General features: G+C 39.0%; 1 protein-coding gene across 2 annotated transcripts in view; it reads left to right on the forward strand.

The window, feature by feature from the left end:
• Positions 1-21806, forward strand: part of LOC130238973 (disks large homolog 5-like) — a 48635-nt gene extending 26829 nt beyond the window's left edge. For both annotated transcript variants that reach the window (XM_056470094.1, XM_056470095.1), the window contains 19 exons: positions 53-145; positions 1891-2646; positions 4775-4877; positions 5121-5256; positions 5478-5599; positions 7287-7367; positions 7440-7599; positions 8709-8871; positions 10085-10218; positions 10419-10562; positions 11892-12042; positions 12117-12265; positions 13259-13429; positions 14671-14867; positions 15420-15563; positions 15928-16055; positions 18280-18389; positions 18635-18744; positions 18991-21806. In XM_056470094.1, the coding sequence (XP_056326069.1) occupies positions 53-145; positions 1891-2646; positions 4775-4877; positions 5121-5256; positions 5478-5599; positions 7287-7367; positions 7440-7599; positions 8709-8871; positions 10085-10218; positions 10419-10562; positions 11892-12042; positions 12117-12265; positions 13259-13429; positions 14671-14867; positions 15420-15563; positions 15928-16055; positions 18280-18389; positions 18635-18744; positions 18991-19094 (3156 nt within the window). In that variant the 3' untranslated portion in view covers positions 19095-21806. The remainder of the gene's footprint in view (positions 1-52; positions 146-1890; positions 2647-4774; positions 4878-5120; positions 5257-5477; positions 5600-7286; positions 7368-7439; positions 7600-8708; positions 8872-10084; positions 10219-10418; positions 10563-11891; positions 12043-12116; positions 12266-13258; positions 13430-14670; positions 14868-15419; positions 15564-15927; positions 16056-18279; positions 18390-18634; positions 18745-18990) is intronic.
• Positions 21807-22613: the final 807 nt, after the last annotated feature.

Here is a 22613-nt window from a genome sequence, read left to right on the forward strand (position 1 = left end):
TCAGCTGATCAGTGGTGATTATTCTGAGCTTGTTGAATGTTCTCTGTGGCAGATAAACGGGATCTCTCTGGATAATAAACCCTTGAGTGAGTGTGAGAATCTCCTGCGCAGCTGCAGAGACTCCGTTTCCATCTCCCTCCTGAAGGTCAGCATTATTCAATATTCACCTTCCGTTTCTCATTTATGAGGGCTATGTTCACATTGTCAGGCTCAAATCTGATTTTTTTTCTCACATTTATGTATTCATTTTTGCATGGCTGTTCATCTTGCTGCAATTCTCACTTGTTTCATTCCACAATTCTCACTTTTTTATATCACAATTAAATGTCCCAATTCTCACTATTTTGTCAGATCTCACTTTTAATGTTGCAATTTCTTCTAGATTAGTCTGTTCTCAATTTATTGGTCATTTCTCACTTTTTTCATGTAGGGATTCTCACTTTTTGTTGCAGTTTTCACTATATTAGGTCAATTCTCACTTTTTTTATTTTATTATTATTTTGTATGGAATGACAATTCATCTGGAGCTGGCTGACTGAAGTGAAAAGTCCATGGTTTCTGCTTTTCATTCTTCCATGATGACATTACAGCTTCTCATTCAAAACATTCAGTTGTTGTTTTTTTTAAAAGCGAGTTATAATCGCACCAAAACATATTAAAGGTAAGTATATTATAACAGCGCGAGCTTTTCTGTCACCGTAGTAGTGCTGTGGGTTATTTGTTTAACCCTTTTAAGATCACATGCCGATACATACTGCATACTGCATACAACATACAATGACTTCATCTTGCTGTAGTTTATAGCCACTTCAGGACGCATCAATGCTGCTCTGTAGGTCTATTAGAGACATTCACAAATATGCCTAGCAAATCTGATAAATGTTGGAGGCGTACTTGTTACATAAATGCACTGAATCGCACCGCAGCAGCAGCGTTTATTTAAGAGCGCACCAGAAAATCTGCACTTGAGCAGCGGATATTTAAAGACGTTTTGTGTGCGAACAGAGGAAATCATTCACATGCTCGTATTACACGAATGCGATCTCGAATTGTATTATTGTGCTCACGACATTTGTCATTGAAATAACGCCAGGTAGTTAGTAGATCTGTGTTAAATATACCCTATTCTCAGCTTTTAGTCAAGGATCACTTCTTTCAATAAAAAGTATATTTTTTTATGCCACGATTCTCAATTTTTTGTCATAACTCACTTATTCATGTCACAATTTTCACTTTTTATGTTGCTCTTTTCACCTTTTTGCTTTTGTCAATTCTCACTTTTATACCACAAATCATGTCACAATTTTCACTTTTTTCATGTCACAATTCTCTCTTCATGCTAATTTCTACTTTTTTTATATCACAAATCATGTCACAATTCTCATTTTTTGTTGCAGTTCTCCCTTTATTGTAATTCATTAATTTTCCTTTAGCTTAGTGCGTTATAAATCAGGGGTCACCACAGCAGAATGAACCGCCAACTATTACAGAATTGGTTTTAAGCAGTGGATGCTCTTCCAGCTGCAACCCAGTACTGGGAAACACCCATACTCACTCATTCTCACACACACACATACACTACGGCCAATTTAGTTCATCAATTCCCCTATAGCGCATGTGTTTGGACTGTGGGGGAAACCGGAGCACCCGGAGGAAACCCACACCAACACGGGGAGAACATGCAAACTCCACACAGAAAGAGCAACTGAGACCTGAGACTCGACCTTCTTGCTGTGAGGCGATCATGCTAACCACTGTGCCACCATGATGCCCTCCTTTTCTTTTTTCCATATCCCTTTTTTCATGTCAGTTCTCCCTGTATGCACCTGCAGTGTGACCATAACCTTGTTCCCACTGTAGAAACACTCCTCTCACTCGTCCTCTTTGCAGTTTTTTCCACAGAGTGTGTCAGTTCAGAGCATCTCTGAGATCCAGCGGGACGGTGAGAGAAACTCAAACACAGATCCGCCCCCGAGGCCCAGCAGAAAGCCCAGCAGCATCAGCACCAGCAGCAGCATCAGCATCCGTAAAGAGCCGTACAGCCCGGAGCACATGTACCGCCCGGAGCCGTACCACCAGATCTGCCTGAACCCCAAACGCCCGCTCACCTTCCACCCGGCATCACCAGCAGACAACACACAGCAGCGCCAGAGACCCACCGGCGGCACCTGGCCCAAAATCATCCCGGTTGCAATGACTACCTCTGGCAGCATCCCGGTTGCCATGGCGACTGCTGACAGCATCCCTCCCCTATCGATTTTCAAGACCCCAAAAAAACGCAAGTCAATATTCGATGCTGATGTGTTCAAACGTCCCGAAACGCTGGAGTATGTGACGCACACACACACACACTCTCCGCAGGGCTCCTGGACGGATTCACCAGCACCGCCCGATCCGCCCAAACGCAGCGACTCCTTCAAGTTTAAGCACAAGACGCAGGGCAGCTCGGCGTCAGACTCCACGGTCACCGCAGGCTCTCCGCCAGCCACGCCGGTGCAGGAGTCGAGCAGCGCTGATGCGGATGCGTGTGTGTTGCAGGACGGGTGTGTGTCCAACACTGACCCGCTGGAGCTGCAGAGAGGAAGACCCAAATCTGCACCCGCACCGCGCCGCAACCTCACGCCACTCAAGATGCCCTACACACAGGTACACACACACACACACACACACACACACACACACACACACTGATGATAAACACTGGAGATTTAGCTGATTATGATTATTCATTTGTGCATGCATTCCTGCATTTATTCATTCAAGCATGCATTCATTTAGCACTCATTCATTTATGCATTCATTTATTCATTCATAAATGCATTTATTCATCCATTTATTAGGTTTTGCATTCATTCATGCATGCATGAATTATTGAATGCATGAATTATTGAATGCATGAATAAATGAATGCATGCATTTAAACATTCATGCGGTCAATCATTCAGCATGAATTTATTAATTAATTAATTCATTCATTGGTTCATGTATTCTTTCATTCAGCACTAATTTATTCATTCACGCATTTATTAGTTTGTTCATGCAGTCATGTATTTATTAATTCAGCAATGATTTTTTAATTCATGGATTCATTCACACATTAATTCATTCATGCATTTATTTGTTCGATCATGCATTCATTCATTCAGCACTGATTTATTAATTCATGGATTCATTCACACATTAATTCATTCATGCATTTATTTGTTGGTCCATTCATTCATTGGTTCATGCATTTATTCAGTCAACAATAATATATTCATTCATGCATTTATTTGTTCATTCATGCATTCATTTATTAATTCATGCATTTATTCACATGTTAATTCATTCATGCATTCATTTATTCAGCACAAATTTATTTATTCATGCATTCATTTACACATTAATTCATGCATTTATTTGTTGGTTCATTCATTGGTTCATGCATTTATTCAGTCAGCAATAATATATTCATTCATACATTTATTTGTTCATTCATGCATTCATTTATTCATTCAGCACTAATTTATTAATTCATGCATTTATTCACATGTTAATTCATTCATGCATTCATTTATTCAGCACAAATTTATTTATGCATTCATTCACACATTAATTCATTCATACATTTATTTGTTGGTTCATGCATTCATTCATTGGTTCATGTATTTATTCATTCAGCAATAATTTATTCATTCATGCATTTATTCATTCGTTCATTCATTCAGCACTAATTTATTCATGCATTTATTCACACATTAATTAATTCATACATTATTTGTTCATTCATGCATTCATTCATGCATTCATTTATTCAGCACAAATTTATTTATTTCATGCATTCGTTCACACATTAATTCATTCATGTTTTTTTGTTCGTTCATGCATTCATTCATTTGGCACTAATTCATTCATTCTTGCCTTCATTCATACATCAATTCATTCATGCATTTGATCGTTCGTTCGTTCATGCATTCATTCACACATTAATTTATTCATGCATTCATTCACACATTCATTCATTAATTCATGTATTTTTTTTTCATTCATGCATTCATTCATTAATTCAGCACAAATTTATTTATTCATGCATCCATTAACACATTAATTCATTTATGCATTTATTCATTCATTCAAGCATTCATACATTCATTCATTCAGCACTAATCTATTCATTCATGCATTCATTCAACATGAATATTCATTCCTGTATTTATTCGTTCATTCATGCATTCATTCATTCAGCTGTAATGTATTCATTCCTGCAGTCATTCACACATTAAATAATTCCTGCATTTAATTGTTCCTTTATGCATTCATTCATTCATTCATACATACATTCTTCAAATATTTCCCAACTACAGCCTAAAATGCTTTTTATATGTAAAGTTTAACATTTGTAAACTGGTTGTAATAACTAATTTCTAATCATTGCTTTAGTCTGTGTCATAATATTAGACTAGGTATTCTTCAAGACACTAGTATTCAGATTGAGGTGACATTTAAAGATGCAACTAGGTTCATTAGGCAAGTGATTGCAGGACACCCAATAGACGATATGCTCAATGATTTGTTTTAATGAATCACTCAATAATCAATAATCAATTTCAGTGTCATATTTATCCTCCACAGCTCTAAATCAGCCAAGAAAAGCACAAGAAACACACTCCGCTAAATATAGTTACATGTTTTTGTACATTCTTCTGCACATTTCTGGCTAGATGAGTTATTCGGCAGCATTAGTTGAAGGAATGCATGAACTGTCTGCTGAGTGTGTGAGTGTGTTGGTCCTCAGAGTTTCTCTCATGATGAGCAGTCTCCTGAACCGGTGGATCTGGTGCGCTTCTCTCCGTTCCGCTCCAATCGCCACAGTTCAGCCTTCACTGCGGGACATTCACGTGAGTTTGACAGCACACACACACACACAGCAGTGTTTAACTTAAATGTATTTTACAGACATTTACTTATTCAGTTTTTAATTAATTTCAGCAGTTTTACCTAATATGCAAATGTTTAAATGATTTATTTACACTAAAATTTGTAATAGTTTCAGTTTTTAGTAGTTATGAGGTGTAAAAGACTTGCTTTGTTAACTGTGTGCATGTATGCGTGTGTGTTTTCATGTGTGTGTGTGTGTATAGTCACGGCTCCTCGTGCACTGTCTCCATACCCTGCAGTGACAGCGGTGATGAGGAACCCGGTGTACACGGCCTGGAGCCACTGCGTCAAAACCACTAACTCTGCTTCTGTGCCCTCACACACTTACACACAAGTCAGGTACACACACACACTCTCTCACACTTACGGGGAACTTTGGTGTTTTACTTTGTAGAAGAAAACTCATTCTGTGTGATTGATAAGCTGATTGAGGAATGAGGACATCAGCAGTGAGCTCATAATCATCTTCACCTGATAACCGTGTCACACACACATGGCTTTATAAACATTTGTGTTCTGATGTGAAACTGATTTTGTGTGTGTGTGTGTGTGTGTGTCAGTCCGCAGCATCAGGGCCGCTGGAGTGTGGATCTGAACCACAAGCGTTCAGCTGAACTCTTCGACAACTCTCGCGGCTCAGGAGCACACAACACACACTCACTGCCCTCCAGCGCAAGACAGGGTCTGTATATATACACACACACGCATGCACTCTCACACTCTCTCACACACACACATACACTACAGCTGATGCTGTAGTTTGGGGAGAATTTAGTTTTTGTCTTATGGTTATTAAATAAAAGCTTAACAATGACAACAGAAATGCACAATATATTATTATTAATGACATTATTACAGTAATATGTACTTATTGTATTATTTTAATGATGATATTTTTACAATTCAACATGATTATGATTATTTTAATAACAATAATAACACTTTGTTTTTGTTTTTACTGTACAGTAGTATTACACAGACCCGCTAGTTTTTCAAGATTTTGGGGGGATTTTTCGTGATTAAAATGGCTGACGATGAATGATGTTGTGGTGGTCAGATCTAAAGCCAAAGGAAGGTTGTAGAACTGTATTTTTTTATGCACTTACCTACTTTTTCATAGGAAATGCGTTAGGGCATCCCCTACCGTAATACACCTAAAACACAGATTCCCGTCAAACTCGTCGCAGGGAAGCGTTTCTCCCGTTACCTGCAGGAAAAGAGTTAAACAAAATAATTAATCCATTTCATGAACATCATAATACCAGTCATAGGCATACATGTAAAGTACAAATAATGTCCTTCATTCGGTCCCGTCCAGCAGCAGTCATCCTTGATCCAATCTCCATCATTGTAAGCTGCTTGCCTTTCAGTCCGTTCCATTGCTCTGTTCCTCACTTTTTTTGCAGTCTGAAGTGTGACAAATCGCCCAATTAGCGCCACAGTATGTCTAATCGCATGTTTGCTTTAACTTCACGTGTAAATCACTCACGCTTCATCTGCGTCTGCTTACTGCACAGGCTGAAAAACACCCCCCCCCCCCCACCCTCTCATGTAGTGTAATGATTGTGAGTGCGCAGGTGAGACGTCATTATTCGAGAGACACTCCGATACATCACGTGCTCTGTGTATGCAACGTCTGTAAGACATGTAAAACAATAAATTGTGAACTGAAATGAATATAATGTGATTATATGGTTTGGAATTGGATGCTTTGAGTTTATTTACTTTTTTTGTGGTTATTTTGCATTTAATTCAGTCTTTTGCAGGATCAAAAATATTTGCGACTTTCTGTTGATTTTGATTTTGATTCAGCGATTGGGGGTCTGATTACAATATTAGTATAATATTATTATTTAGTAGTATATTAGTTTCTTTATCAAATAAAATCTGATAAATAATATAAATTGCTAATAATTATGAAGTATGCTGTATTACAGTCTAGCATTATAACGAAATTACCTATTGTTTCATAATTAAAAAATAATGAAACAATTACTATAATTTAATTTAATAAAAAATACTTATTATGATTATCATTATTGCCAAATAATTAATTTTACACTGCACTAGTATTATTATTACAGACATTTCTTCTATAGAATATGTACAACTCAATAAAACCAAAGAATTGTATTATTATTATTATTATTATTATTATTATTATTATTATTATTATTATTATTAGTAATCTTTTCACCCAGATAAGTTTGCATTTATGATTTAAATGTAATTAATAAAAAGATTTGTTGTCGCTGGTCATGCTGTAAAATATGTAATGTGTGTTTGATTATCTCAGATTTACTTAGTGATATTGCTTAATAACGTCATTAAGAGTAATTGTAAAGTTCTGATTGTGTTTATATCTGCAGGTCTGTCTCAGTATCGCGAGCAGCGCATCAAGATTCCCTCCACACCTCGATATGCTCGATCTGTCCAAGGCTCTGACAGAGGTGAAGATTAAATCAAATGAAAAATAAAACACTGAAGAACAGAATAACTGATGAGTTAGATCTGTGTTTCAGGATCTCTGTCTCACTCCGACTGCAGCAGCCCCAGTCTTGTGACTCCGCCCCTTTCTCCTATGGACTCCGCCTCCTACACCAGCGGACAGTCACAGGCATCCGGCTCCACCCACAGCAGGCTGTCAGTCAGTCCAGTGCCCATAGACAGGAGAAGGGACAGGTATGAATATTAATGTTGTCATCTTTTATTTTGTTAAATAAAACAATGCAAGAGTTTATAGTGAGTATAAGAATAAACAAACAAAAAAAAGCCTCAATAATCCTGTGACTTTTTTACGTAAACACTTAAGATGAGATTTCCAAATGGATATTGAGCTCTGGAGGTCGAACTGAATGCTTCAGTATTATACAGAGCATTGTGGCATCTCTAATATTCATTCATTCATTTTCTTTTCGGCTTAGTCCCTTTATTAATCTGGGGTAAAACATATTCTGGATAAGTTGGCGGTTCATTCCGCTGTGGCGTCCCCTGATTAAAAAAGAGACTAAGCCGAAAAGAAAATGAATGAATGAATTATTATTTGGAAATTCAGAGACACTGATGACCTCTTTATTTTGTCCATATCTGAATATGAGGTGCAAGACACTGTTCACTTCATAACGTTCAGATAAAGTCATGCAGGTTTATGAGATCTGGTGCAGTCCTCATCCTTCAGCCTGTAGCTTTTCCTCTAGACATTCCTCTTCTTCCTCTTCTCCTGCTCTGTTATTAATCTCAGATCTGCTGCTGTTGTTGTCTTCTGCTCTGATTTCTCCTCTGTTCTTCCTCTTCTTGCTGCTCCAGATGTGTTTTGCGTAACAGGTCTTTCCTGAAGCTCTCTCGATCTCAGAGATCATGGTTTGCGTCTTTACGAACCCTGAGGTTTGTCCACCGTCAGTCAAAACACAAACAAGCAAACTGCCTCTGTTTAGCTGTCATGTACATTCACACGTGCTGTTTGTCATTCAATTGTCTTTCTTTTTCTGCAGTATTTCCTATTATATTTGTCTTCTGGAGAAAGTTTTAATATTAGTTTGGCTTAAAACCTTCACTAATTAAATAAAATATATGAATTAGCAGTCAGAACAATAATAATGTAATATCAATATAGTACCACATTAGTGTAAATACAAATTAGCTAACAAAACTTATTTATCAGATTTCATTAAATAAAGGAACTCTTTTATAAATATTTCTATAATGCTTTGAACCTGTAATGTTTTAGTAGATCATCTTCTTCCAGTGTGTGCCTGAACGCTGCAGTAAAGCAGTGTGTTTGTGTGTTGCAGGCCGTTCATCGAGGAGCCACGGTACGTCACCATCCCCAAAGGGGCGGAGCCTCTGGGCATCTCCATAGTGGGCGGGGACAATGGTGGCATTTTTGTCTCTAAGGTAACGGAGGGCAGCATCGCTCAGAAGCACCACCTGGAGTTTGGAGACCAGCTGCTGGAGGTGCGGCACTGAACACTGACACACAGCTGCTGTACAGAGGCAATTAATAAAGATTTGATTAAAGAAGCCGTTAAATATACAGATCAGATTGTGCTCACAGCTGACCACGCCTCCTCCCCGCCATCTGCTTACAACTGACCATGAACACACCCACTCCCCCGGATCACAGCTGGCCACACCCACTCTCTCTGCTCATAGCTGACCACACCCACTCCCCTGATCATACCTGATCACACCAGATCTCTTTGCTCATAGCTGACCATGCCCACTCTCCCTCTTGCTCACAGATGATCAGTCCCACTCTTCCTCTTGCTCACAGCAGACCAGACCCACTCTCCTCCCTGTTCACAGCAGACCACGCCCACTCTTCTTCCTCTGTTTACAACAGACCACGCCCATTTTCCCTTTGGCTCACAGCTAACCATGCCCATTATCACAGCAGATCACGCCCACTCTCCTCCCATTTGCTCACGGCAGACCACGTCCCTTATCCATCTTGCTCACAGCAGACCACGTCCCTTATCCCTCCTGCTCACAGCAGACCACGCCCATTATCCCCCGTGCTCACAGCAGACCATGCCTCTTATTCCCCTTATCCCTCTTGCTTATGGCAGACCACGCCCCTTATCCCTCTTGCTCACAGCAGACCATGCCCATTATCCCTCTTGCTCACGGCAGGCCACGCTCCTTATCCCTCTTGCTCACAGCAGACCATGCCCATTATCCCTCTTGCTCACGGCAGGCCACGCCCCTTATCCCTCCTGCTCACAGCAGACCACGCCCGTTATCCCTCGTGCTCACAGCAGACCACGCCCCTTATCCCCCTTATCCCTCTTGCTTATGGCAGACCACGCCCCTTATCCCTCTTGCTCATGGCAGACCATGCCCATTATCCCTCTTGCTCACGGCAGACCACGCCCATTATCCCTCTTGCTCAAAGCAGACCACATCCCTTCCTCCTGCTCACAGCTGGCCATGCCCACTCTACCTCTTCTCTCAGTAGACCACGCCCCAAGACTAGCATATTTTTTGTTTGTGTCAAATTGAACAGGGGGTTTTATGACCCTTTACAAGTGATCTATGCATCTCTGCAGTTCTTAGAATCCTAATAAACACATATGGTAAATCTGTGTGCGTGTGTGTGCGTGTGTGTGTGTGTGTGTGTGTGTGTGTGTGTGTGTGTGTGTGTGTGTGTGTGTGTGTGTGCGCGCAGTTTAATGGTGTTAATCTCAGGAACGCCACTGAGCAGCTGGCGAGGCTCATCATTGGTCAGCAGTGTGACACCATCACCATACTGGCCCAGTACAACACACACATGCAGCAGCTGGGCAACCACTCGCGCTCCAGGTACACCTCAGTCCTGAGCTCATAGACTTTAAAGTGTGATCATTTGAATTTAATCATTACGTGATACTAAGAGAGGATGATATTGGAAGGTTTTGTTTCTTTATAGCAGTTCGCTTTCACTGTTGAGCTATGATGTCACAAATCAGATCTCAGAATTATTATCAAACTCTTAATATGACTGAATATATGTGTGTTTTCAGCTCGCGGATGGAGTCATCTATAAGCTCTCATTCTACACCCGGTACACCAGACACACACTCCAACATAGACACACTCAGTGAACAGGACGAGGGCACCATGACTCCACCCTCCAAACAGGCCACGCCCACATCCAGCCCTTACAGGTATATAAGCTCTGCACCTCATTATAACACGATCTTTATTCATACTGGGATTTCAGATAAGACTTCATGGCTATATAAGGAATCAACTCTGACAGAAGTCTTGTGGCCTATCCAAGTTTTAGGAACAGCAAATAATAACTGGACTTCTAGTTGATGATTTGATATCAGAAGTGTCTTATATGAAAGGTAAAGGCCTCTAGATGAGGCTTATTTGAGCACAATATAATCTGATCATGTCTTGATGTTGACTGATTTGATTAGGACAGTAAGGTCTGACTCTGCTTAGACTAAAGTCGGCTCACTGAAGCTTCAATAATGTCCAGTATAGAATATGTGCTCATGCTGCAGTGGAAACAGAATGAATATTGTGTCTGACTCCATCATGAGCTTGGAGGACTGCATCCATACATCTCTGACATGACTCAAATCACTGATTAATAAAGTCATCTGGAATGGTGAAGAAAGCCTTCTTGCAGGACTCCCAGAGTTCATCAAGAGTCTTTGTGTTCATCTTCAACGCCTCCTCCTCCATCTTACCCCAGACGTGCTCAATAATGTTCATGTCTGGTGACTGGGCTGGCCAATCCTGGAGCAGCTTGACCTTCTCTGCTTTCAGGAGCTTTGATGTGGAGGCTGAAGTATGAGAAGGAGCGCTATCCTGCTGGAGAATTGTCCCTCTCCTGTGGTTTGTAATGTAATGGGCAGCGCAAATGTCTCAAGTGGCTCCATGATGGTTCCAGCAGGTCTTCTGCAGTATTAGTGATGATTGGGATGCAGATCAACAGATGATTCAGCAGAGAAATCCACCTTCTGACACTTTAACACATGATCAACTAGAAGTCCAGTTATTATGTGCTGCTCCTACAACTGAGATCCACCACAAGACTTCTGTCAGGTAGTGTACATGTATGTTTTTTGTTATTCACATGTTATTTACAGTTGTAGATGCATAAGAAACAATGAAATGTTTTAGAAATTTGTCAATATGTGGAATTTCTCCATGTTTTAATACATATGTCGTGTAAAATTTAAGTTCAATTTGTTTTAAACACAACTAAAGGGTTCTGTTTGACTCCGATTTAACGAATTAAATTCATTTCAATTGTCCATGTGTTGACATTTATGTGGAGAGTTTATTTAATTTTAATTAAATGGTCTGAAAATATAATTTAATCCCAATTTTAATGATGTAATTAATTACTTTTTTGATGTAACCTACCCAACACTGCTCGGAACAAAAGTGAGTGTAAACATAGCCTCGCTGTGGTCAGAAGCATCGTGTTTGCTGATTGGTCTGACTGCAGCAGCATCTGCTCTGTGATTGGCCAGGGAGCGGGCGGAGCCGAGGCAGGTGTTGCTGAGGAAGACTCCGGTGGATCTGGGCGTGAGGATCTGCGGAGGAAACCTGACCGGTGTGTTTGTGGAGGATCTGGAGGACGGAGGAGCTCACGGCCTGCAGCCTGGAGACCTGATCCTGGAGGTAAAGCTGCGGCTTGGTGTCCTGCGGCTGTGATTGGTGGACGGGGATGTGATGATATTATTTCCTGTGTGCAGTGCAACTCGGTGAGCATGAAGAATAAGACTGCAGAGGAGGTTTATCTAGAGCTGCTGAAGCCTGCGGAGAACATCATGCTGAGGGTGCAGAACCGACCACAGCACTTCAGGAGAGCCAAAGACACACCTGGAGACGGATTCTACATCAGGTGTGTGTCTAATACGGAAGTAGTTGAATCAGAAATTCATTGAAATTCCTCTATTCCTGAATTCACTGTTAAAATGACCAACTTTACAGCAGAAAAGGTGTTTACAGCCTGGCACAAAGAGCGGTTTTGGTTCAAATAGCTAATATTACCCTTCATGACAACTGTTAGTGGGTGAATTTTTTTATAACTCATCCGTTTCCTTTATATGAAGTCTGCATAATTAAGGGCGTGGCCACTTGTGTGACAGCTAGGTCTCGCTGGTCGCCGTCTTGTCACCTCAGCAGATTCCGGCTGATTAGCCACTGGTTAGGGGGAGTTCGTGGCCCTTTAAAGGCTTCACTAGGCAAGTCAGGTTTGTTCTGTAACCAATCTAAGAATTTGTTAAGGGGCTAATAATATTGATCTTAATTGTTTTAAATGATGTAAAAACTGCTTTTCATCAAGCCAAACTAAAAGAATTACAACTTTTTTTTGTTAAAAGATTAAATATTTGTAAAGATTGTGAAAAATGTCCTTGCTCTGGAATTATTTAATAAATAACTACAATTCCACAGTCTGAGAGCTAATAAGTTAGCCTTAAACAGTTTTATTATAGTTGACCCTTTTGTTGGGTGGATTTCAGGCTTTGTTGTATGTAGTTTAAAATCTAAAATGTTCAATAAAAAAGATGACATTGGAGTTTGCATGTTCTCCCCGTGTTGGTGTGGGTTTCCTCCGGGTGCTCCGATTTCCCCCACAGTCCAAACACATGCACTATAGGGGAACTGATCAACTAAACTTTCCGTAGTGTATGAGTGTGAATGAGTGTGTATGGGTGTTTCCCCAGTAGTGGGTTGTGGCTGGAAGGGCATCTGCTGTATAAAACATATGCTGGAATAGTTGGCGGTTCATTCCGCTGTGGCGACTCCTGATAAATAAGGAACTAGCCGAAGGAAAATGAATGAATGAAGATGACAGTGCTATATAACTGATGGCTCCTCTGCTCTTTTCCAGGGCGTTGTTTGACCATGTTGGAGATTCAGAGCAGGAATTGAGCTTCAAGAAGGATGATATCCTCTATGTGGACGACACGCTGCCCAGGGGGAATTTCGGCTACTGGTTGGCATGGCAACTAGACGAGAACGCACAGAAGCTGATGCGCGGACACGTGCCCAGCAAGTGCATGTATGTGAGATTCATGGCATTATTCCTGCTTCTGTTTCACTATTAAAGATTAAAGGGCTCCTATTATGCAGAAATCACCTTTATATGGGGTTATAAGCCCAGTGTGTGAGTATCTCCAGCATCCTCTAATGCTCAACATGAATTGTATTTATTATAATCAGACTTGATGCAGAAACACTTTGATTGGCATTCTCCCTTTGTACGTGTCATCAGAGGGGTAAAGCCCCGCCCACTAGTGCCCATCTCTCCCTCATTAGCATAAACAGCAGCCCTGAGTGAGCAGCAGCCGTCTGTCCATTAGCCATTAGAGACTAAAGCCCTGCTCACACTGTGTGATTTCAGCCGCGATTTTGTCATCTGAGACAAATTTGGGAAATCCTAAAAGATTGCTGAGATCCTGGGCTAAAATCGGTGATCTTTGCTCGTTGGTTGGCCATGTTCACAGACAGCCGCTTTCTGCCCGTTGCGATCAGATTTTCCCTCTGATGAGGTTCTGGCAGAGTCAGCAGATTTCAGACACTCTCCTGCAGTGTGACGACAGCTGCGATGAGCGTCAATCCAAGAACCAATAGGAGCTCCGAATCTGATGGCGCAAGCCGTGCGATGATTCAAATGACCGCGGGGAATGCCAAAACAGCTTTTTTCTTCCTGGCTTTATTATTGAGACACGCTGTGTGCAAAATGGCCACTACAGATAGTTTACGTTTGCTGTGAGGAATCATCTCAGAACGCGGGATAGTGTAAGTGTCATGGGTGGATGACGTCAAACTCCAGGAGAGTTTTCTGCTGTGTTTGGTGTCTCTTCATTTTTGTCCAGTCTGACTTCATGACTGCTGAGATCTTACAGTGTCACATGAGAGCCATGTTCATGCAGTCTGAAATGCTACAATCGTTTAGGATTATTAAAAATCTCAGAGTGCGAGGCGACCTTTAGAGGATTATAAATGTGGAGTTTTAGATGAAGCATAAATGAACAGCGACAGGAGTCTCCATAGACTGACAGAAGCATGAAGCACACATGCACACCTGACCAGCACTCACAACACAGCAGGGCTGTGCCACTATGCTGACGCACAGCAGCCTGTAGCTCCGCCCTTTTCATAAAGGAGCACAATCTCATTTGCATTTAAAGCAACAGTCACCAAATCGCCACAATTAGGATCCTCCATGCTGCCTCTTTTAAAGCGTGCAGTGGTGTACTGTATAGCGTGTTTGTATCTGCTATGTGTGTGTGTTTACAGGATGGATCAGGATTCCCAGCGTCGGTACAGTGTGACGGACAGTAAAGATGAAAGCGGCTCTGGGAAGACGCTGTCAGCCGCGGCGCGTCGCTCTTTCTTTCGGCGGAAACTCAAACACAAACGCAGCAGCTCTAAAGACGGACGCGACGCTCCTGCAGCCGACGCCATCAGCACTGACTCCATGCCCTACCTGGAGGGTGAGGAGATACTGACACACACACACACACACACACACACACACACACACACACATATAGATACCTATAAACATACATACAGACAAACAAGAAGCAAGAATACGCTTAATGTTTGTTCATAGAAATACACAAGTACAATTGTACAATTACATGTATATTAGTGTATGCGTGTGTATATGTATGTGTATATATATATATATATATATATATATATATATATATATATATATATATATACTTGCAATATTTTATATAATGATAATTGTATATATTGTATAAATAAAATAGAAATGTGTGTGTGTGTATGTATCTATGTCAGATATATATGTATATATATATATATATACACAAATCCAAGGTCATGTTTGACTCGAGTTTAATTTCTATTCTTGGTGTTGAGATATACAGTTTGTGGATATATAGTAATAAGTGTTTTACTCACCCAACACTAACAATAATGTGTAAGAAGAAACTGTCATCAAATAGACAAGAACGACTGACTACACATGAAGTTTGCCTAATCCGTGTGTGTCTGTCTCTGTGTGTGTTCAGACTGTGTGAGTCCGGTCTATCAGCGCGTTCTGAAGGTGGAATCGGCCAGTCGCAGGCCAGTGTTGATTCTGGGCCCTCTGGTGGAGCCAATCAAAGACATGCTGCTCAGAGAGGCTCCTGGGAAGTACTGCCGCTGTTTACCTGGTGAGGAGATCCACTGATGGTTGAGTTTTCATTATTGTGTAGCTATTAGGGCTGAAATTGAGCTGAAGTATCAGTGAATCTCCATCTGAGGGCTAGAGGGCGCTCTTGTGTGGAAAAATAAACAAAACAGTATAAAGTTAATCTGAGTATTTACTGCAATGAACTCAAAGTCAAATGTGCATTTTAAAATATAATTTACAATGTTGGAATTTGTATTAATTTCATATATATATTTTTTTTATTTTGCATGAAAATCTGCTGTGATTAATGGCTCAGCGCTAGTGTTTTTGACTGAAAGGTGTGTGTGTGTGTGTGTGCGTGTGTGCGTGTGTGCGTGTGTGTGTGTGTGTGTGTGTGTTTTCAGAGGGCATGAAGGCCCAGCAGCAGGCCATCGAGCGCGGTGTTAAAGACTGTTTGTTTATCGATTATAAGCGGCGGAGCGGACACTTCGACGTCACCACAGTGGCCTCCATTAAGGAGATCACAGAGAAGGTCAGAAACCCAGAGATGGAAATAAATGCTGGTTAATTGTCATGAAGTTTGCATAATACACAGTTAATACATTATTCTTCATCCTGTGAAGTGTTCATTATTTATCTGATTTTTCCCTTGTGATGTTAAACTGAGCCAGCACATGTTTTACAGTATTACTTGTTATATTTAAAATAAGATTAAAAGGATTAAAAATATAATGAAAGAGAAAATAAGTTAATGCAAACTTTCAGTGATTCAGTTCAAACAGTTCAAACTCTTCATGACTCGATTTAAACAGTTCAAACTCTTCATGACTCGATTCAAACAGTTCAAACTCTTTGTGACTCGATTTAAACGGTTCAAACTCTTCATGACTCGATTCAAACAGTTTAACTCTTCGTGACTCGGTTTAAACAGTTCAAACTCTTCATGACATTTGTGTTCTTATTTATTCATTTAAAAAGTGCTTTAAAGCTGAGATACAATCTGAAAGACGACAATACAACACTTACTATCACTTACAATCATCAGCACTTTTAATAGTTTAGTTTACAGACTTAATGTTTATATTTTAACTATACTTATTTTCTTGGAACGGTCACTTAGGTGAAAATATTTTAAATTACTTCAATAGTTTACAAACTGGCATAATATAAATGAATACTGACTTGTTAAATTAAATTAACATGACTTTTAAAATGGGACATTGATATTATATGTTATAATAGTATATAGTATTTTTTCCAGTGTTGTCTGTTAAAGAAAGACTAATAAAGCTTTTATGTAAAGTCACTTTGTCCAAAATGATTAAATTCTGACACATAAATTCATTCATAAATATACACACACATATATAGACATCTATGTATATATATATATATATATATATATATTATATTATTATAAATGTGTCTCCTGATCTTAATCCAATTGAAGAAATATGAGGAATTCTGAGGAGACATTAAGTTGAGCATCTCTCTGAGCAACTCTGAAAGAGGCTCATTTTGAAGAATGGAAAAGATAGATGATGCAGAATGAAGCAAACTCGTTCATTCCATGCCTAGATGTCTTGGTGCTGTCATTAAAAATCCCGGAGGCCATACAAACTAGATAAAGTAGTTTTTGATGTGGGGTATACTCATTTTTGCATCACCCTAATTTAAGTAAAACTAACAAAATTTGTAATGTAAGTTATTGTGTTAATCTTACTGTCATGCCATAAGTTAAACAGATATATTAAACTTCGTCTTGTCAGCATTTTAGAAAATTGTTTCTTTTTATTAAGATACTGTTTAAAATGTTGCTTTTCAATTTTACACCATTATATAACACTGTTGTATACGTCCTGCTGTTGTATGCGCTATCTGCTGGATTAGCATTTTTATTGAGTATATGAATAATGTTTTAGTTTTTTACAATCAGTATTCGGGGAATATATCAAGTTAAATTATCGTCAATGTTACCGTTGAATCCTAAAGTGGCAATGAGATCTTAAAATGTATGGAGAGTCTTAAAAAGGTCTTAAAAGGTTTTACATTTCACTCTGATTCCTGTATATACCCTGTAGTGACTCAGTTCAAGCTGTTCAAATTCTTAGTGACTCAGTTCAAACAGTTCAAATTCTTAATGACTCTGTTTAACAGTTCAAATTATTAGTGACTCAGTTCAAACTGTTCAATTTTTTTGTGACTCAGTTCAAACAGTTCAAACTCTTAATGACTCTGTTTGAACAGTTCAAATTTCTATTGACTCAGTTCAAACTGTTCAAATTCTTAGTGACTCAATTTAAACAGTAAAATTTTTTGTGACCAGTTCAAACAGTTCAAACTCTTAGTGACTCTGTTTGAACAGTTCAAATTTCTATTGACTCAGTTCAAACAGGTCAAATTCTTAGTGAATCAGTTTGAACAGATCAAACTCATAATGACTCAATTTAAACAGTTCAAACCCTTAGTGATTCAATTAAAATAGTTCAAACTCTTAGTGATTCGATTCAAACAGTTCAAACCCTTAGTGATTCAATTAAAATAGTTCAAACTCTTAGTGATTCGATTCAAACAGTTCAAACCCTTAGTGATTCAATTAAAATAGTTCAAACTCTTAGTGACTCAAATTGAACAGTTCAAATTCTTAGTGTGTCGATTGAAGAAGTTCAAACTGTAAGTGGCTCAGTTTAGAGAGTTTGAATGCTCTGAGCGATCTGATTGTAAAAATAAAGGTGAATGCTGTCTCTCTCTGTCAGGATTGTCACTGTCTGCTGGACATCGCTCCTCATGCCATCGAGCGCCTGCACGCTGTCAGCATCTACCCCATTGTCATCTTCATACGATACAGAAATGCCAAACAGATCAAGTGAGAGACTACTGCATTCGTTTGTCTGCATGTACTGATGCCCATTTATACCTGTTTTACATCAGGATTCAGTTAATAAACTACAACTATTGGTCAAAAAACTGTTTAGTTAACTTAAACATGTTCACAATAAACGGAAAACTAACAACTGACACTGAAAAAATACATAGAATAAGAGTGTGTGTGTGTGTGTGTGTGTGTGTGTGTGTGTGTGTGTGTGTGTGTGTGTGTGTGTGTTCATGCAGAGAGCAGAAAGACCCTGTTTATCTGAGAGACAAAGTGTCACAAAAACATTCCAAAGAGCAGTTTGAGTTGGCGCAGAGGATTGAACAAGACTACAGCAAATACTTCACAGGTCTGATTTATATGCTTATGTCTGATTTCATGCATGTCTGTTTAATTTGCATATGCATGTGTCTGATTTCACCCATATCTGTTTATCTCTGCATATGCATGTGTCTGATTTCACCCATATCTGTTTATCTGTGCATGTCTGATTTCATCCATATCTGTTAATTTGTGCAAATGCATGTGTCTGATTTCACCCATATCTGTTTATCTGAATCTGCAAATGTTTTAGCAGATGTTGTCTGTTTTCCAGGTGTGGTTCAGGCCGGCGTTCTCTCCAGCACATGCACACAGATCATGGCCATTGTGGACCAGGAGCAAAACAAAGTGCTGTGGATTCCTGATGGAAGCACGTGAAGAAAAGTCCTGATAAACGCAATAATACTGACAACACTAGCAAAAACTCACACTGCTGCAACTCACTGCTGTAAACATCACTACTACACTCATAGGGCTGTGCTATATATCATGGAGACTTTAAAAACATACGCTTTTATGAGGAATTATGTTTAATCAGTCTGCTTATGTACAAATATTTATCATGTAGTCAACTGTAGATCAGATTCTGTAAACTCACAGTTTACAACTCTTGGTGACTCAGTTTGAACAGTTCAAATTCTTAGTGACTCAATTCAAACAGTTCAACTCTTGGTGACTCAGTTCGAACAGTTCAAACTCTTAATGACTCAATTCGAACAATTCGGACTTTTAGTTACTCAATTCAAACAGTTCAAAGACTTAGTGACTCAGTTTGAATAGTTCAAACTATTAGTGACTTAGTTTGAACAGTTCAAACTCTTAGTGACTCAATTTAAACAGTTCAATTCTTGGTGACTCAGTTCGAACAGTTCAAACTCTTAGTGACTCATTTCGAACAAATTCAGACTTTTAGTTACTCAATTCGAACAGTTCAAACACTTAGTGACTCAGTTCGAATAGTTCATACTTTTTAAGGTGCGTTTGACTTGAACCATGGCTGCAGCTGGTGATCAACAAGAATAGCCGAGTGCAGGCGGGGGCGTCATCAAGTCGGACAGCCGGACACTTCGGCGCTCAAAGTTGCGGCAGTCATGATGACCGATCACACTGCATCATCATCATTTAAAAAAAATTTAACAACAAAAGACTTACAGTACAAATAATACGGAATAGAGTCTCTACAACGTATAGTTCATTTTTAAACAATAAGGGGATTATGAATTAAATATTTAACAAACGTATGAGAGAAATAAGGGGAAACAAGAGGGTAATATAAACTTAACGAATAGGCCTATTAAATACAAACAATAAGCACAAACTCTCAGAGTTTAAACATCACTCTAGGCTAATACTTCTTGTTTGAATATGCTAAAAAGGCGTTTACATTTATTTACATTTATAGATATAAAACTTTCCAATATATATTAGTGTAAACCCCAAAAAACATGGGGTTTTAAGTCTGAAACAATGATGGAGATTATTTTGGATAATGAAAGCATCTTCAAAAAAGCACTTTAATCCAAAAAGATTGAACAAAAGGACATTCCTGAAATAAGTGAGCTCCACTTTCAGCATAGGTTTCCCAGAAAGAGCAGGTTCATCAATGTCACTTTTAAAACTTGTGTATAAATGACTAGACAGGAAAACAATCTCTTTTATAATCCTATAAATCATTTCATAATTATTTAATAAAATAGTTCTTTAACTTAATTTGTTAAGAAATCTTTATAGGGGTGTCAGGATCAATGATGATAATTATTTTATTTCAAGTCTGTAAGACTTATTTGAGTTCATATTTAGGTTATTCACAAAAAATATCATTTAAATCGTTCATGGAGCTGAATACAGCAGTCTGTACGCTCTCAGAAATAAAGGTATGCGGGCTGTCACTGGGGTGGTACCTTTTCAAAAGGTACACTTTTGTGCTTGAAGAGTCCATATTGGTACCTCAGAAGTTTATATTAGTACCTTAATATTTAAGAGGTACACTTTTGTACTTTTTAGGTACTAATATGTACCCTTGAGGTAATATGGACCTTTTAGGTACAAATCTGTACCTTTTGAAACGGTACCACCCCAGTGATGGCTCGCGTACCTTTTCTGAGAGTGTATCAAAAGGCTGAATAAACCTGTGCAAACAATTATGAACAAATTATTTAACAAAACATGATACTGCAGTAAAATATCTGTAGTGTTTTAATAAGCATGATGTGTACAAGATAGAGAGGGTATGAAAAGGTACTTGTTTGTTTTGAAATTTGTTAGACTGAAGTTGTCCAATAATAAACCTGAAACACACGTGGTTGTTGTCATACGGTGAACTCGGCCAATTGTGTAATATCGGTGTCGTCATCAATGCTCCAGCAGTCGCTCTTCAGACGATGCACCGGCTGAATCAGTCGTCTGATCTCAGAGCGCTGTCGCGGTACTTTGATGCTACATGTGACAGTCACGTGGCATCCGCGCAGCATCAATCCAGAGAATTTCTAACCAGCATGCACCACTTTAAGACAGATTTCATTGATCTGCGCAGCACTGCATGAAGTTTAACGCACCTAATGACTCAATTTGAACAGTTCAAACTCTTAGTGACTCAATATGAACAGTTCAAACTCTTAGTGACTCAGTTTGATCAGTTCAAACTCTCAGTGACTCAATTTAAACAGTTCAAACTGTTAGTGACTCAGTTCAGAGTTCAAATCCCCGGTAATATCCGGATTGATTGCAATCATTTGATTCAGGACTCCAGATTTGTTCACATCCTCCCTCAGACATGTTTATTTATATACTGTATGTTCCAGAAGCGTGCTGCAGTTTTACAGAGTGACTTCATGTATCTCTTGTATACGTAGATTAGTAGATTTCTAACGAATGCCACTATCATTGCCGTTTACTTTATATTGTTTATTCCTTTTCCAGTGTTGAATATAACTCTACACAAAGGGTTTGTTGTAGACTGAGAGGAATTAAAATACCTTTATTAAATTAGTACTTATTTAGGGCTGGTAGCCAATTCCACATATACAGCGATGACCTTTATTTTCTCCCTCAATAATAAATATATTTATGTAAATATATTTTATGTAAATACTGCTGTTTGTACTTTGTATACTTCACATCTGTTGAATGCTGGATTCTGATTGGCTGATGGTCACTCTAAAGCTGAGTTCAGACTGGAGGATTTTCAAAGTAATCACAGATGTTCTGACACTGCATGACTCTCTGGGCTAGCACTCAGGCGCTGCTTAGTTTACACTTGGATGGATCGCAGACAGGGGGTTTCACACTGCATGACTTTACAATAGGAGAATCGCTGACAGCTTTGTCTTGGTCCACAAACTACATCTCACAACCAAACACACATAAGAAGTGACATGGAAACGTCACGGAGTGTATATCTCTGTTATTAACTACATAATGAGAAAGAAGCCTTTAGTGGGGTAAATAATGCTCTTATTTAACTTTTTTTTTTTTCATCGACCCGGTTGTAATATTGCTCAGATGACACGTCAAACAGACATGAGTGCTTCTGCCAAATTCACACTAGTTTTTCCTCCACGTCTTGGGTCCATTTTAACATATTTATCATAAAATACTTAAAAAATTATTCAAAGTCATTTTTTCCTGCATCACTCTGCAGTCTTCATAAACAAGATAATTAAATAACTTAAGCTCAAAATAATCTTCTTTGTTCATTTGTTTGACAAGTATCGTTGTACTGGTGTAGGATCACACATCAAGGCACATTGTTGGACCTGTAAACTTTAGCAGACAGGCCTACAGTTGAAGTCCATTTATTTTGCCCTCCCATTTAAAAGAATGTTTCTGAACATTTTCAGTGTTTCCTAAAAAACATCATTATTCTGGAGTCATAATAAGGCCTATTTCTGATTGTTT

Source organism: Danio aesculapii, chromosome 12, assembly GCF_903798145.1.
Source record: "Danio aesculapii chromosome 12, fDanAes4.1, whole genome shotgun sequence".
NCBI lineage: Eukaryota > Metazoa > Chordata > Actinopteri > Cypriniformes > Danionidae > Danio > Danio aesculapii.